Consider the following 16,325-nt stretch of genomic DNA (forward strand, 5'->3'; position numbering starts at 1 on the left):
GAACATGAGAACTGCCTTCAATCTTCATCAATCTCTCATTATACACTCCTAGCCTCCTATAAACATTTTGGATTGCATTTGGGTATAATCTGATAAACTCTTGACTTTATACAATTACCTTTTACCTTTCAGGAACTGTGCAAATATTATGTGATTATGATGTACCCTCTGTATGTGCATGCACTGGTGTGTAATATTTTGTTATTTGGGAATAGATGGATAAACGCTGTCAAAACAAGGATCAAGGATGCTGCTAGGAGGCACAAAGTTTGTTGATCTGTGTTGTGTTTGGTTTGGGTGCATGGAAATGGGTTGAGATTGAAGCTTCAGTTGGGATCTTCTCACAGATCATAAGCGGTTAAGGGACTTCAGCGGGTAGGCCTTCTGATTCGTTCCGCCATGGTGGAGGGCAGCCTTTTACACCAATCCCCAGCTCCGCCTGTGACTCTGTGAAACGGAGTTTCCTATCATTTCAATGATAATGAGGAGTCCCTCCCGAAGCTGACGTGATTTATTACTCTGGGATCTTTCAGAATGCTGTTGCATAATGCCTGTCTGCTTTATTCAGACGTTTTGCCTTTAACCCAAATTTCATGTGACTGCCTATGGGGAAAACAAGACAATAGCAGTGACAAAAGTACGACGAGGATAAGGGAGTGTAAAAGCTGTTACTGGGGTGGGGAGGAAGGTGCTTCACTTGGGATTCATGTGAATGTTAGTTTTCATGGTCGGTGACAGATCCCTGAATGGTCTTATTTATTTTTTTGTATCATGTGGGCTGAGGGGTCCTAGTAGTGGAGTGTAGATTTGACAATGTGAATATCCTGAAAGGTGCTTCAGTTATCGTTACAGTTCACTTCTCGTTGCAGTAAATGCCGTGCTTTCATTATAGGTTCTATTTTGTTTCTACGCTGCTCCGTTATGTGCAAGAAAAGGCTTGAGACACTCATTTTTTTTCTCCTGAGACTCCTTCAGCTTTTCCTCTAAAAGCACTACACTTGAGGAAATGCACTTTGTATAGCAGGCTTTGGCACAGTAACACAGTCTTAACTACAGCCTGGCTGTCCTCTGCATTGGCCCGCATTAGCTGCACTTGCAGATTTTTGATCTCATCAGGATTTTGGTGGCTTTTTAACCCCTGCAGGGGTAGCACATCCCTTCCTTCCAATAGGATCGCCCCTCAATTAAGACCATTTTACCGGTACTTTCTTTCTTGGTAGTAATCGAGGGATTGCATTTTAGATATTAAAGATGCAACTATTATTGATTATTTATCACCTTGTCTTTTATTTTGAAACAATTGGTCAATTAACTATGCCATATTTGGAGCTACCCACTAACACGTGTTTTCCTTGCACTTTATAGAATCATGTCTCTTTTTGTGTTTTAATAATAATGTTTTCAATGCATAGGGATGTTTTCAGTTTGAAGGCTTTTGTGAAGGCAGCGTCTTGCTTTTGAATAAAGAGTTTCAATGCTTTGATTATTACCTGTCCCATATTCAATGAGAAGACTTGCTTCGGATTGCACCTTTACTGTATATGTATATATATGTTTGTTGCACATTCTTACCTACTCACAACGGCTTTGAGTTCTCCGCAGTGCACCCCCAGTGCTGGTTCTAAATAATGTATACTGATTGATCGGCCCGGTATCTGCAGTGTGATCGGGGACAAGGCTGGGGCTGGCCTCCCTGAGCCAGCAGATTGATGGCTCTCTAAGCAATCATCAGCAGGACTCATTCTGGTACTTCTGCCTTTTATTTGGGGGTAAATCTGAAAGACGCAGGCGGCTCAGGACTTGGGCAGAAAGAGCTGATTCAAAGTGGTCATATCAAGTGTTTATTGTCAGCGGATGATCCACGGGTATATTTCGAATACAATCCTTACTGAGCTGGAGGAGATGATTCTTGAGCTGGTAGAGTTCTTGCTTCAGCTGGGAGCCACGGATTCTCCTCCCTAAGTTTTAGAAATGTCTTTGCCATGCCTAGCATGAATCCTCTGCACGATGGAAGACCAGCTAAGCAATTATGTAGAAGAAAGTCAGATATTAGATCCTCAGTATGGCCACCTAACATAAATAATTTAATAATCTCCCCTGGATGACCTTGTATTGAGACCTGCTCTGTATGTCAATGATCTTAGCGGGATTCCATGTCACAAGATGGTAACCTTGAGATTTAGTTACATACACTAGCCCATAGCAAGTACTGGGTGAAATAATGCTGACTGAGATGGACAATGTGTTCTTCATTGTGCTCCCTAAAAAAATGTGTTGCTTGAAGTTACAATGACCCTCCTAGATGTCCTGCATTGGTAGTAAATGAATGATATTTGATATGCCATGGTCAACAAACACTACAGCTGTAACCATGCAGTGGATCATTGCCGTATGTAGCAGTATGTAAAGCACACGCATTAAGCACAGCAGTAGCTCCTAAATTAAAGATGTGCCTGTTTGCTGCAGGCAGGGTGTTTACTCTAAATTCCATGAAGGAAAAAAAATCACATCAACTGCCTTTGCACTCCATTTCCACTTGACTTGTTCGGTGCAGAAAAGGGAGACAGTTTTCTGTATCCTGTAAATAATTTACAAAGGAAAGACAGACGCTGCTGAACCTTTCAAGGTCGTTTGCAATTGCGTTCATTAAGTCAGCAGGCTAGGCTGCTTATTGGAGGTACCTGATGTATCCTTCTTAACTAATGTATCCTTCTTGTTGTTTAGATTGACTGCTTCAGTCGTCCCGTCCTGACGACTTTTTAAAAGCTTCCATGTGGCCTCAATAGAGTCACAAAAACACGTCTTCCCTCTAAGCACGTCAGGCACATCGGAGTGTAACCATTAACCTTTCCCCCCTGCAACACTCTCTCTTAGTGAACGTAAGAAATGCCACTTTTGTACCATTTTGTTATTTTTAACTCAACTCCAAAGGGATTAAGTACAGAAAGGTACACTTTAGAAAGTAGTGGTTTCAAACACATATTATATATATATATATATATATATGTATTATTTACTGGACCAAGGCTTAGTTGTTGAAAGTGGCAGTACATTTCTTCACCGGTATGTTTAACAGGGCAAGGCCCAGCAAATACAGTATGCTGTATGTGCAGTAAGTGTTGGTCTGAGTATTGGAGAAGGTAGTTTGCTTGACTAGCCCAGTGGTTAGTGGACTTGTGTTAGAGGTACCTGTTTCTTAGGATGCTGTCACTTGCAGGGCATAGGGGAGCAGCTCAGTGGTTCGAGTGCAGACGTGTGAGCTGTGGGTTTGTAGCTTGGTGGTTAGAATGTTGATATACGAAAGGCAGCAGGTTGGATTAAAAGCCACGGGTTATTAAATAAATCAATTACATTGCACATCCACATGTGAGGTGCCAATTGTCAGTTCTCCCCTATTTAAAGCAAACATCAATTCTGATTATACCTGTCATTCTGTATTGAAGTGCTGAACTGCAACCTTATTGTTTCTCAATGCAAGGTGACTGGGATCTTACTCAGTAAGTGTCCAGGGTTTTTATGCTGCTATTCAGTGTGAACTTATTTGAATGGTTTAGCTTTCCTGAGTGTCAGTGCCCTGGTATTGATGAATCTGGCTCCCTCACAGAGGCTCTGTCTTTTTCAGAACCATGTGTTTTCATCGCAATCCTTATCTTGATAAATCAGCGTGTTGGAGCCCCTTTGAAGCCTGATGCTGGCATCAGTTGGGATTCCAATGATATGGTTGACCTTCAGGACTTCATGACCTTCTCACTGAGGGACTGGGATTCCTCAGAGAAGCCTCGGATCAGAATTCCTCTCCTAGTCTTAGCACGTCTTTATCAAAAATGAATGATTTAAACATGAAACATAGTGGTCTATCACACCCATCTGAAAGGGCTGCATTTTCTATAAGCTTTTCACTCCACTTCCCTGTGGAGTGGAGTGAAAACACCAATAAAATATTGATTTTCTTAAACAAGAATTATTATACAAATTCACATTTTATTTGTATACTCAACTTCTAGAAACACATCCAATAGGCAATGCATGTATCTAATTTCTACAAGTATTTCCACAAAGTGTCTTTCTCCATCTTGTCAGAATGCTTTACGTGTCTGTGTGTCAGTGGCTTTGTTTGTGTTTGTGTCCACAGTCCTAGTCAATGCCTTGTTGCTTTCGTCTTCTTTAGCATTTGTAGCCTTCTTAAAGAAGTAGGTCGTAATAGAAGAAGTTCTCTTTTCATTGCATCAAGAGGACTACTGACTGAACCAGACAGATGTGCGGGAGATGTGAGTCATGTGACTTAATTAGCCTATTATGCGACTGCACCACTGCTGTCTGTAGAAAATAGTACCGGAAAGATGTTCCGGCTCCACTACACCGCTGCTCACTTGATGACTTAGTAACACTTTAAACATCAGTATGGATTGCATTCATTCATTATTTGTGCTGAGAGATAATAATGGGAAACAGATTCCCCTAACAGACACTCATCTTGAAAATATTTATAAGAAGTGCATTGAGTACGGCTCATACTGTAATTTATTGATGCTAAGATTTGCTTTAAAAGTCCCACAACTAAAACAGGCTGGTTCCAAATTCTGTCTTCTGAAGCCAGCTAAAGTGAGCCACCATACCACCCCCATTTCAGGTTAAACACAGAATTGAACTGGTGTCCAAAAAGCTTTGTGTTTTTAGCCCAGCATGAGAAGATGTGTGCACATGATGCAACCCCTCAAAAAAGGTCTGCTTTATGTTTTTATTTTATTTTAGTCAAACAGGGCACAGTTCCCTTTGGCTGACTCCTCAGCTTTAGCTCTGTCTGGAGGCCATGCCTGCAGCAGTAAATCAAGATCTTTTATCAATCGGACAAGATGTTTAAAGAGCTCTTTTTTATTAGAAGAACATGTGATATGTAGCACACACTTGTGTGTCCGTGAGCTTTTCCAATCGCCTAAAAGAGTAGCCTCCCTGATATTCTGTAATATATAAAAGTTGCATCTCCCTGTTGCAAGTGTAATAGGGCGGAGTCTGGGTGCAAACCGCAAGTGAGCGTCTTAACCGCAATGCAAAAAGAGCCAGGCTCGTCTACATTCGTGGTTTAAGAGCATTTAACCTCATCTCATCTCACCGACGGGGACAGAATCCGTAACGGCAGTGTATCACACAACACTGCCCGTTACACAAGTAATTCTGTTTCCAAGGCTGGAAATTCGACTGGCGTTTCACAAGGTACAGTCTCATAAGAGACCATTATGTTAGTCATTCTGCAAAGCAAACTCTGCTTCCCTGCCAGCCACCCTAAAGGAATTCCTTGTAGATTAGAAGAAAGGTGAACCGATTAGAAGAAAGGTGAACCGACCCCTCAAGTCCAATTTAAACACTGGACGCAGAATTGTGGAAACTTTCCAAGGACATTTTTTGGCACAAGTTACTGATTTGAAGGTTCTCTGTCTGTCATATTCACAAGTATCTAGAGAAGCTCTCATTAAACTATTAGTAGACACTTAGGGTACATGTCTGTACTTTTTTCTACTGTACTAGTTTTGTATTTCCAGCAGGGCTATGTAAGTGACTGACGTACTTGTTGACAATATTATGGCGGGAGTGTAAAGTAGAAACAGAAATCATACTTAAATAGAATGCATGCACAACAACAGAGTCTGCAGAAACTGCTAGATTGTCATCCTAAGAGGTTTAATTGGTCTGAGACAGTAGCTCCTTTTACCATTTTAACTTTCAGAACTAGCATTGTTTGTATTTGCAAGATACCCCTTCTTCACTGACCTTTGTACTTACCAGCCAGTCAATGATCCCATTCAGTTGGCTACAATCGTTCCAGCTTTACTCAATTGACCAACATCCTGACAACACCACTAAATGGGCTTTCTCATGACTTCAGCTAATGGATTAGCACACATCACAGCTAATATTTATGTGGTAAAGAAGTTTTACACCTGTTTTGTCACCCCCCCGCCCCCCCCCCCCCGGCCAGTCGAACTTACCACCAAAAATACGCAGACAACCCAGCCTTACTGTATATAGCACAGGTTTTAGGCTTGAGGGTGTTTTTATATAATGTTAGATGTACATATAAGCCTGCATGCTTTAAGAAGCATTGCCCTGGCAACAGTAAATCCCTGGATGACAGGCTTCACAGAGACATGCGTCCACCACTTCCTGGCAGCGTAGGTTCCACCTCTGAATATTTAATGCAAATGGATAGGTGTTCACACCAGCGGAACATCATGTATTGAAGTTTGATCACTCATCTGGAAAGGCAATAATTTAAAAAGCATGGAAAAGATGCATTACAAATATCATGTTCTTCATATGTTTCCCAGCTCTTCCACTACATACAGTCGCTCAGGGTCGTTAACTTTTTTTCAAGCTTAACAAAATGCCCTTGTCACAACCCCACCCCCCCCCCCATTTATATAACAATGCAATTTACATTTGGGAGAGCTTGCTTATAGCATACAGTAGTGCCACCAGAAATCATTTAGACAGTTACTGAACATTTCCATAATTCTGTCTATTATAGTTTAGGTTCAATTGTATAAAAGTCAAGGGTTGTAACACCAGGACTACACTTACCACAATGCATTGGGGTGTGAGATGAAAAGCCTGAACTGTCCCAAACTGTCCTAGTGTACATGTAGTCATATGATAACCCTACCTGTGGACTAAACAGAGCTCTCTAAACATGTCTTCTTTCCAAGTTCAGCTGTTACACCAGAGTGTAATGAAACTAATACTAGATTTGTTCTATGAGGTATTTCTTACTGATGTAGATTCCTATCTACACTGATGGCTGTGTGTTGCAGGGGAAAGAATTAATGGATACACTCTGGTATACCAGCTGTACTTGACGATTAGACATGTTTAGGAACTGTGCAGAGGCAATTGGGCTGCTTTAACAGGTAACCAGGACACGATGACTGAAACAGAAAATCAAATACAAAGTGAATCTTAAGAAGAGGAAGAAAAATAATGCATACAATTAGATACCTGTAATATTGCAGTCAGATACCTGTAATATTGCAAACCGCTACCAGAGTTGCTCTTTAAGCCTCACAGCTCCTGCTGAAGAAGGCTTCAGCCAACAGTGTCTGTCCAGTGAATTCCAGCTAAATTATTAACACCAACCCCTGCTGAGCACACAGAGGGAGTTAACTGTAAACCAGCCTAAAGATGGAGCAAGCAAATGTCAACTGGGCTGTGAATGCATTGAGATAGAGACGTTTGAATATGATAGTAGCCTGCCAATCCAACTTTACTAATGCTAACACAGATATAATGCAAAATGCAACGCAGACGAGTTTAAAAATGTTAAAGGAAAGCCATTCCTCTGAAGCTCATACTAACCCTCCAGGTCTTGCTGTCACAACAGAAACGAACACTGCAGTGGAACCTGGACGAATGAATAGACCTCTCCGGTGTTCTTGCCATTTTCTCAGGTGAAATTCGGCAGGTTGATATCCCCTTGTTTCTGTCTCTTCCCCCTCAGGTGTAAGTGTAACCTGCACGCCAGCCAGTGCTTGTTCAGGGACGGCAGTCTCCAGTGTGAGTGCGAGCACAACACAACCGGACAGGACTGCGGCCGCTGCAAAAAGACATTCCGGGCCAAATCCTGGAGACCTGGTTCTTATCTACCTACACCTAATGGATCACCAAACACCTGTAGGTATCCCTGCCCGGAACGACATTCCCTACAGTACTACAAACAGCTGCATTACTGCTAAGTATATCGTGTTGGAAGGTAGTTTTATTTAACTCAGGTTTATTGGTGCTCGACTGGCAGATGGGTCCATAATTGCCAGCTGTTGTTTCCTCCCTTGGCCTCTAGGAAGAACTGTGGCGCACTGACGCAGATTCAAGCGATATGTAACAAAAACTCAAACACAGCCTGGAGTTTCCCTGCTGCACGGTGCTTGAAGGGAACCCCCCTTGAAAAGCTTAGACAATGAGAGAATGAAAATCTGGGGCAGGTATCTCCAGGGAGTGAGTCTGAATCTCTTACAGCCCTGTCAGGTTTTTATCAGATCGTACTGTGATGACTGTATTCACTGGCTTTTCTTACATCGGGCAGATTAATGACTACACTACAGCTAAGGCCAAAAGTTTTGCACCCCCCTATAGAATGAACTAATTTTGCTTCATAAAGTCGAATGAAACCTGCTGAATAATGTTACGTTAACATATTGAATTACACACCACTTTGTAGTTTTCCATATACTTAATGAAAAAAAGTGAAATCTAAAACTGAAAAATCTAACATGAGATACTGTACTACTATTATGGCTTCCGGTAGACTTTTTTGTAGACTCATTTTGTAGGTTCTTTGATTACATGATGTTAAATACAAGATCTAAATTATGTTCATATAGTTATTTTTTTTAATGATGGCTCAATCCTAAAATTTCAGGTGATGTAAAACTTTTGGTCATAGCTGTAGGGTGTATCTGATATACAGTTTAGACATGATTCTGAGAGCTCTATTAAAAAGTCTGGATGTGATGATTGCTATTGTAAATACAAGAAGAATATCGAGTTGAATGTATCGTTTCTTGGGTAAACTTAGACTTTCTGAACAGGTGACTGGTTTCAAATAGTCTACTTGTAGCTCCAGCTTACCCCTATTATTAATATTGTCACAAAAGGCAATTCAAAGATAGGGTTCTGTGACAGAGCCAGTTTACAAGCATGAAACAATGGCATTAGCATTTGACTCTGCTTAGATCATCAGAATAATCTGATATCATTAATATATGTATATGCTGTAAAGGGAATGTACAATTCACTAAGTCTGCTACAGTAACTCAGGCAGCTGTTATAGTAGATGCATGAATAAAAGCTGATGCGAAAATTACTGGCTTTTTTTTCTTTTTTTTTTGTAGGTTCAGCATCTGGCTCTCCGCAAGGCAGTAAGTAATGTACTAATCAAAACAAAACAAAAAAAAGCGAAGGCTGGCGACCTGTTCTATGACCTCTCCATCACACATGCATGTCTGTCATACGTATTCTCTTTGTTTATTTTATTATTAATGAGACTTTCTGTTTCACTCTCTCTCTCTCTCTCTCTCTCTCTCTCTCTCTCTCTCTCTCTCTCTCTCATCAAAGCTGAATTCACAAATGACAATTTTTCCACAGTTTCTCTTTACGTTCTGATTACATGAAAAGTGTGATGTGTGGTGGGTGGTGGGGTGTCTTTAGTTTATTTCCAAAGGGGCTGTCAGCTAGCCCAGGCTATTATAGGAAAATAGAGAACATCTGGGTGCGGTCTGTGGTATATACAGTATAGGTTATGACATATTCAAAAAGACTGTGGTTACTAGACAAATTCTGTGTGTGGCAACCTCTATGTTGTAAATGGTTTTCATATTTTAAGGCCTTCGTTTAAGAAAGTTCAACAGGATACTGTCATTTCATCATTTCCTGTTTGCAGAAGCAGCTGTGTCCCGTAGTCCAGTTTCAGCACTTGAACATCACACATTGCAATAACTCTGATAAACCTCGAATCCTGTTTTGTTTTGTTGTTTTGACATTTGTCTTCTCTCAGTACCAATAGTTGACGAGCCTGTGCAGGTTACCACGGTGACAGCCGCCACATCCCCACGCCCTCTAATTACCAAAGCGCCAGGTGGGAAGCTGCAGTGGCTTAATTGGTTATTGGCTCCCAGTAGATAGCGTGGTTAGCACTGCAGCAGTGGTTCCAAACCCGTAGCAGTCCAGGTTTTCGTTTCAATCAAGAACTAAATATTTGTTTTAAATATGCTTTGCTTTCCAGTGCACCTAAGGCAGCACTCGCAGACATACAATAATGCATTTAAAAATCCGGACTGTTAGTTTGCTGAGGACTAAAGTTGCGAACCACTGGCCCTTTAAGTTCTTTTTATATAGTGTTAGCTGTTTCCTTATTGTAATGCAAAGTGCCCTCTTCTGTTGGTGCCCACTGTCCTGTATAATTCTAGAGCAGGGTTAGGTGTTGTGTTACAATGTAAAAATAACTATGCTAAACCAAGGTGCTGAACAAAAGCTCTCAGAACATACTTTCTTAACCTTCTCTTCCATGGAAACCTTCTAGCAAAAGTCAGAAGTAGTGAACTTAAAATGCTACAGCTGTGTCATAAAAGCATGTCATTCGCCTGATCTGTGTCGTAATCCAAACATCTTTTTCCAGAGGTACTGTCTACAGTACGTGCTTTCAGTGCCGTGCTTATGTTATATTGATGCTAAGCCATGGAATTGCAGATGTAGCATTTTAAAAGGTGGTGTTGTTAGATATTCAGGGATGTGTTTTTGTTCAAGGAGAAATCAGAGGTCGGAAGGAACTCGCTGTTATTGACTTTTATTGGTTTGCATGCCAAAAAAGTTGTAGTGTATTTCATAGCTTTACTTTTTGCTTGGTAGATTCCAAGCTTCAAATAAGACTTGATCTACAAGGTAGAAGCAAAGCAAATGACAGATTCAGCTTGAAAGAGTAGATGTGTGTTTGTACTATTGGGGTATAAAAACGGCAATCATGCAATACATAGCTTATGAAATACATTTTCAGGAATTCATTATTGAAATCTCTGTGTCAGGTATAAACATCATATTTTCAATGGCTTCCACTGATATATGTGTGTGTGTGTGTGTGTGTGTGTTTAGTAGACACCCAGCTATATTAATTTAAAAACTCCTTTCACTGTTGTATCTGGGGGTAAAAAAAAACCTCAAGCTTGACTCTTTTTAAGTTCCTTGCCTCATGTTACTTTACTTACAATCCAATTCAAATACCAGTAACAAATCCTAGCCGCTGCTGTGCATTAGAAGCGAATCGGAATCCAATTATACAGGAGTTATAACTGCAGTTTACACACATTCCTAGTACACTGAGGGGTGACGGTATTTAAAATATTTAAAGCAGTTTCGTACCTCTTTAATATTCTGCTTGGTTTGTTCCATGTTAGAAACAGGAACTAGACAGCCGTGTGCTGCAGTGAGTGACTGATTAGTGTCATGAAAGACGTTCACTGACAGGATGATTGGATACTCAGGTTCAATTCTGCCCCATTCAGCACAGACCAGTCTAGTCATTACCTTACTGAAGAAACAGCCTTCACTTTGTTCATAGGCCGTGCTTGTTTCCTAAAAGACATTAGGCTGTACTTTGGGAGGTTTTCTTGCAAAAAGTTTCCTTCAATTACAGTGATCCTGAATTTCATATCAGACGCCATCCACCATTAAGCAGTGATCTTAATGGTAACCCATCACTGACCCTGCTAATACGTATTGACTTGTAGAGCCCTTCTCTCAAAAGACCCAAAGCACTTACCAGTATGTTCAAGATTGATGCACATGGTGAAGTGAAGATTGCTCACAATGAAGACATTAAATGTTGCCTCTGATAGTTGAGTGCGGGAGAGGATTGGTCTTCCAGGAAGGATCCCAGATAGGCACAGACGTGAAGCTATGAGGAGGGCTGCCTTGGCCCTTTATACAAGGTTCATGGGGCTCATGGGCCGCCTGCTGTTTAAGCTTTATGGACACTAATACAAATATAACATCATGTTTAGGTATATACAGGCAACCATTAGCTTTCTCCTTTGCATTTGATAGTGAGAGACATCATTATGTGATAGCGCATGTTATTGAAATTGTATGATCCAAACTGTTTGCCACAATTGCCACAGTTTACAAAAATTGAATGGGTTTCAGTCGATAATACGTTTCTTTCGGATGTAGAAATGTCAGAAATATGTTCTGAATCTCACAATATCTCTGTTTACTGGTAAAAGACTGACAGCGTCACTGCTGACTTCATAGTATCGTAACATATTCATTGCCTCGACACCAGAAATACTTGATAAAGCTGTATTTTTAGCATTTTAATTAACATGGCTTTCTGCTACATATTTGAATTAACATGGAATATATTTGAATGAACTTCAATCAAGGATGGGCTTTAAAAAAACAGTCCTCAACAAAGCATACCTCAAAGCAGGCCTGAAGGTTTGTTGAAGAGGGTCCAATGAATGGAATGCATCATTAACTAATGTTTACTTCGGGTCTATTGTAATGACAAAGTAGTTATTAAGTAATATTATTGGAATAGAAGTTCAAATAAAGTAAACCGTATATTTGAATGTCAATTAGTTGATAATAAGTTTAAAATGCAGAACCCTCATATCTCCTCTGAATTCATCTCTCGGAAATGACAAGTGAAATCCTTTCCCGTCGGAATCTGACTGTGCTGATGTAAACATAAAGTGCTCCTGACAGTGTGACAGGCGGCCATTTCTTTAGTTCAAGTCTGTTACCAGCTAAGAAGCTATGTTATTTATCTGAGGTATAAGGTTTTAATTTAAAATCCCAGCAATACCAAACATTACCATCAAAAGGCAGGGTTGTCTCTGAAGGCCGAGGAAGTCTCAAGGCCCTTCACCCACAGAGCACTAGTCAGAGGACTGCTGAACTCCTTTGGCCGCTTCCAGAAGGAATTGGGATAGTTCCGCTGCCCAAATGATCCATCTGCGAGATTTGGTTTTCATTTCTAGTTTTGCAAGCTTTGCCCGGGGGAATCATTCTCTCCGTAGAGATAGTGACAAGTTTGGTCTATTTTTTTTTCCTCCAAAATTATAACTCCATAGAAAAAAAACACAAAGCAACCACACAATCTGTGATAATGCGTCAGTTTCTTCTTAAACCCGTAATACAATGTTTCTTGAAACCAGTAACAATGCAATGCATTTAGGCCCAGATCCTGCCAACATCCTGACATAGGGCATTTGGAAACAAACTTGCAAAATGACTAAACTGTAGAAACATCCTTGTTTCCACCAGATTAACATGAGTGCTGGCCCTGTTTTAAGGAAGCATCTGTAGTACAATAAGCTCAACTGTACGTGGTTGGAATTCAATGCAAATCCAGCATGGGTTCTAAGGATCCATACAGTACTGTAGCGGTGTGTTGATGGTTGTACTTGTAATTGCTTTTGAGAAGTGTATTAAATATATCCATGCATTACAAAACAAGATAATCTGTCCTTTCCTCATCTTTATAATTGAGTCATGTCAATTAACTTCTGCACAGTGTTTTAAAAATTGAACCGAGGCTGTAAAATGTCATTGTTAGCTCACAGCAGCACAGCAGTTAAAATGTCAGCACCACGGATGAGAGGAAAATTCCGCCTACAATCAGCTTTTAAAACACTCAGTGCAAGGCTCCTGAGTGGCGCATCTAGTAAAAGCACTCATGTGGAGTGCAGGATGCGTCCTATAGTCTGGACGTCGCCGGTTCGAGTCCAGGCTATTCCTTTGCCAACCGAGGACGGGAGCTCCCAGGGGGCGGCGCACAATTGGCCGAGCGCCGCCCAGGGGGAGGGAGGGTTAGGTCAGCCAGGGTGTCCTCGGCTCACCGCGCACCAGCGACCCCTGTGGTCCGGCCGGGCGCCTGCGGGCTTGCCTGTAAGCTGCCCAGGGCTGCGTTGTCCTCCGACATTGTAGCTCTGGGTGGTTGCATGGTAAGTCTGCTGTGTGTAAGAAAAGTGGGCAGCTAACGGCACACACTTCGGAGGACAGCGTGAGTTTGTCTTTGCCCCTCCTGAGTCAGCGCAGGGGTGGGAGCGGTGAGCTGAGCTAAACATAATAATTGGCCACTACTAAATTGGGGAGAAAATAACAAAAAAACTAATTGGCGACTACTAAATGAAAAAAAAAAGGCAATTACGAGTAGGAGCATCAGTACACCCCTACCAAGCAGGTAGCTTGAGTAGCTGGGAGTCCCTGCTGCACAAGAATAGCTCCAAAGCCTTATCTGATCCAGATTAAACGGGCTGGCATTCACAGACCTTGATCTGCTCTGAGCTGGCAGGCCAGAGCGGCAGATGGGACTGTGGGGGAAAATCTGTCAGCCGTGATTCAGACTCCGCCTTCCAAAATGAAATGAAAATAATAACCAGCTCTCTCCATAGAGAATAACCCCATACCTCCCCAGCCCTCCCACATTCCCACACTATCTCCCACACTCCAACTTTGGCAGCAGTTTCTTCCTAATTGCCAGCTGGGCTATAGTACAAGCGCAGCGTTTGAATGGCGTTCTCTCTTTGTACTCCCTGTGGCCCAATACTAGTCCACTAATTGTTGGAGGGTCTATAAACTAAACTAAATGCTCATCCAGTTCCTATGAGATGATTGATCCCAAACGTGTTAAAGGATGCCAGTGATTTAACATCCACAACGTGGCTTGACCATCCATACCCTCGCCACTCTGTCTCCAGTTCCAACTGTGTCTTCTGGCCCTGGGTCTGTGCTTGAGATTTTAAAGAGTTTAATAAGGTATCCCTACTTTAAAGTGCTGGTACTACAAATATAATTATTGAAAAGAAGTAAAGGGAATTGGCAAAGCAGTCAGTTGGCCTTCAATAGTGAAAGCGGTTCTCAAGCATGTCAGTGGGACAGTGTCTTCACTGCCAGCGAGGGAGACCTCTGTGCTGAGAAACGCCACAGGCAGCTTTTAAACAGCTTGTATCAGGACTGGGATTTCAATGATATATCAATATGCTCTGCAGCTGGAAGCCATGAAATATTCTGTTTATACCTGTCAGAATCCCGAATTACCTACATGCATAGGTCCACTAAGGACGCACTCCCAATCATGTATATGTACTCCAATGGATTAGGATGTGGTTGATCCATCATATATCACAGATCATGGACTATTTTCAAAGCTTGGTAGCTTACACAGAATATACTCTCTTATACAGTGTACTGCATATACCGAGGTACTAGAGCAATTAGTGTTAGTGTAGTAATTCATTCCAAATGAAATTCTTTCAGTGTCAAAAGTCAACGTAAGCATTGGTTTGAACATAATAAAACAGCACACAAGCTTAACTCGTTAAATATTACTGGTAAACTCTTGTCTTTCAACAAACTTTCAAAGAGCTGGTGTGATAACATGATGAGCAGGCTGTTTATAGAATGTGTTAATGTATGATTTCCCATGTAGTCTTGTATACATCATTGCAGTGTGCAAGGAGCAGTGATTGCTAAGGCTTGATGGTGATACCCATAGGCACATCCAGTGGGACTAAAGTACTTCTCTTCTCAACCTCAATGTAAATAGAGACCATTACCATCCGCACCACTGAGCCACCACCAGCAGAGCCCAAACTCAGCTCCCTGTTAAGTGAGCCTGACAGTACAGATAAAGGTGGGGATTCATAGTCACCTACTGCCTGTAGAGCAAATGAACTAGAAGGATGTTCCTAACATTTTATGAAGCCCACCTCGCTGTTATCGGAACCGTATTCCATATTGAAAATGTTGCCGTCACACTTTAAATTAATCTGGCATTAATTTAACATGCATTATCGTGACCAGAATAGTTAATAAAGTGATTATGGATGGTTTTCTAATATAATTTTGATTTGGATAAAATGAATGCATGTGCTTCTAACAAAATTATATGATCTTGAAATTAACCTTGTGAGATTCATGCTGGTTCTAGCCTCACCATCACGGAATGATGTGCTAAGCACATGCAGTAAATACTAGTAAGTGGTAACTACAGTGTAACTACATGTGGTTAATGTGCCCATGTTTTGAACTGTGTATTAATGTGTGCAACTTTAAATTTATTCATAAAAACAGACTTTCTTGAAATAACTTCTTACAGCAATTGTGTTTTACTGGTTGTCTGGTTAACATAAATCACTGCCACATAGGCTTGTCTGCCTTCATTTTAAGTAAGCTCTATGATATCCCAAAAGTATAAACCATCACAGAAGTTGCCCCTGAAATGAGCCTGCTTCTATGAATCGTCATGCTTACCATATCATTGTGGCAGACTGATCAATTTATTACAGCAAAAGTTACATCCTTTTCCCTGGCACTGGTATTTGTGATGTATCATTGAAGCTGAAATGTGAACTCTCTTTGTCGATGATTCCAAGTGATTGCTTCATAAACTGTTTGAACGGCCTCCGAGCTGCAGTTATTAGACAGTGTAAATGTAACCCTTGTACTGCTCTAGATCCATTAGCTGTATTAGCACATCATCACCTCCCTAGTACCAGTGCTTGACATTACTGAAACTGAAATGGTGTTATCAAGAGAAGAAACTGGAGCAGATTGGTTTAAAGCATTTGGTTTGAAATAGTTTACTTGGTAATTAAGATTCAAATCTAACGGTGAACATATTCCAGTTCCATGCATTTATAGCACTCTTTAGTTCTGTGTAGACTGTATGTGGTGGATATATTATCAGTGCAGACAGAGACTCAGTGACCACATCTGTGTTTTGCTGAATAATTTGTACTGTATTTGCAGGTTGAGAAACAGCTCAGAACAAATTATCA

The 16,325-nt window shown here is 41.1% G+C and overlaps 1 protein-coding gene across 4 annotated transcripts in view; it reads left to right on the plus strand.

Moving 5' to 3' along the window:
- The window catches only part of LOC117396948 (netrin-G2-like), a 50,873-nt gene that overhangs the window by 17,866 nt on the left and 16,682 nt on the right, over nt 1-16,325 (plus strand). For 3 of the 4 annotated variants that reach the window (XM_059005534.1, XM_059005532.1, XM_059005533.1), the window contains exons 4-7: nt 7,490-7,662; nt 8,880-8,906; nt 9,542-9,622; nt 15,092-15,178. In XM_059005534.1, coding sequence (XP_058861517.1) covers nt 7,490-7,662; nt 8,880-8,906; nt 9,542-9,622; nt 15,092-15,178 — 368 coding nt within the window. The remainder of the gene's footprint in view (nt 1-7,489; nt 7,663-8,879; nt 8,907-9,541; nt 9,623-15,091; nt 15,179-16,325) is intronic. The other variant, XM_059005535.1, reaches the window with a different exon arrangement.

Source organism: Acipenser ruthenus, chromosome 31 (genome assembly GCF_902713425.1).
Source record: "Acipenser ruthenus chromosome 31, fAciRut3.2 maternal haplotype, whole genome shotgun sequence".
NCBI lineage: Eukaryota > Metazoa > Chordata > Actinopteri > Acipenseriformes > Acipenseridae > Acipenser > Acipenser ruthenus.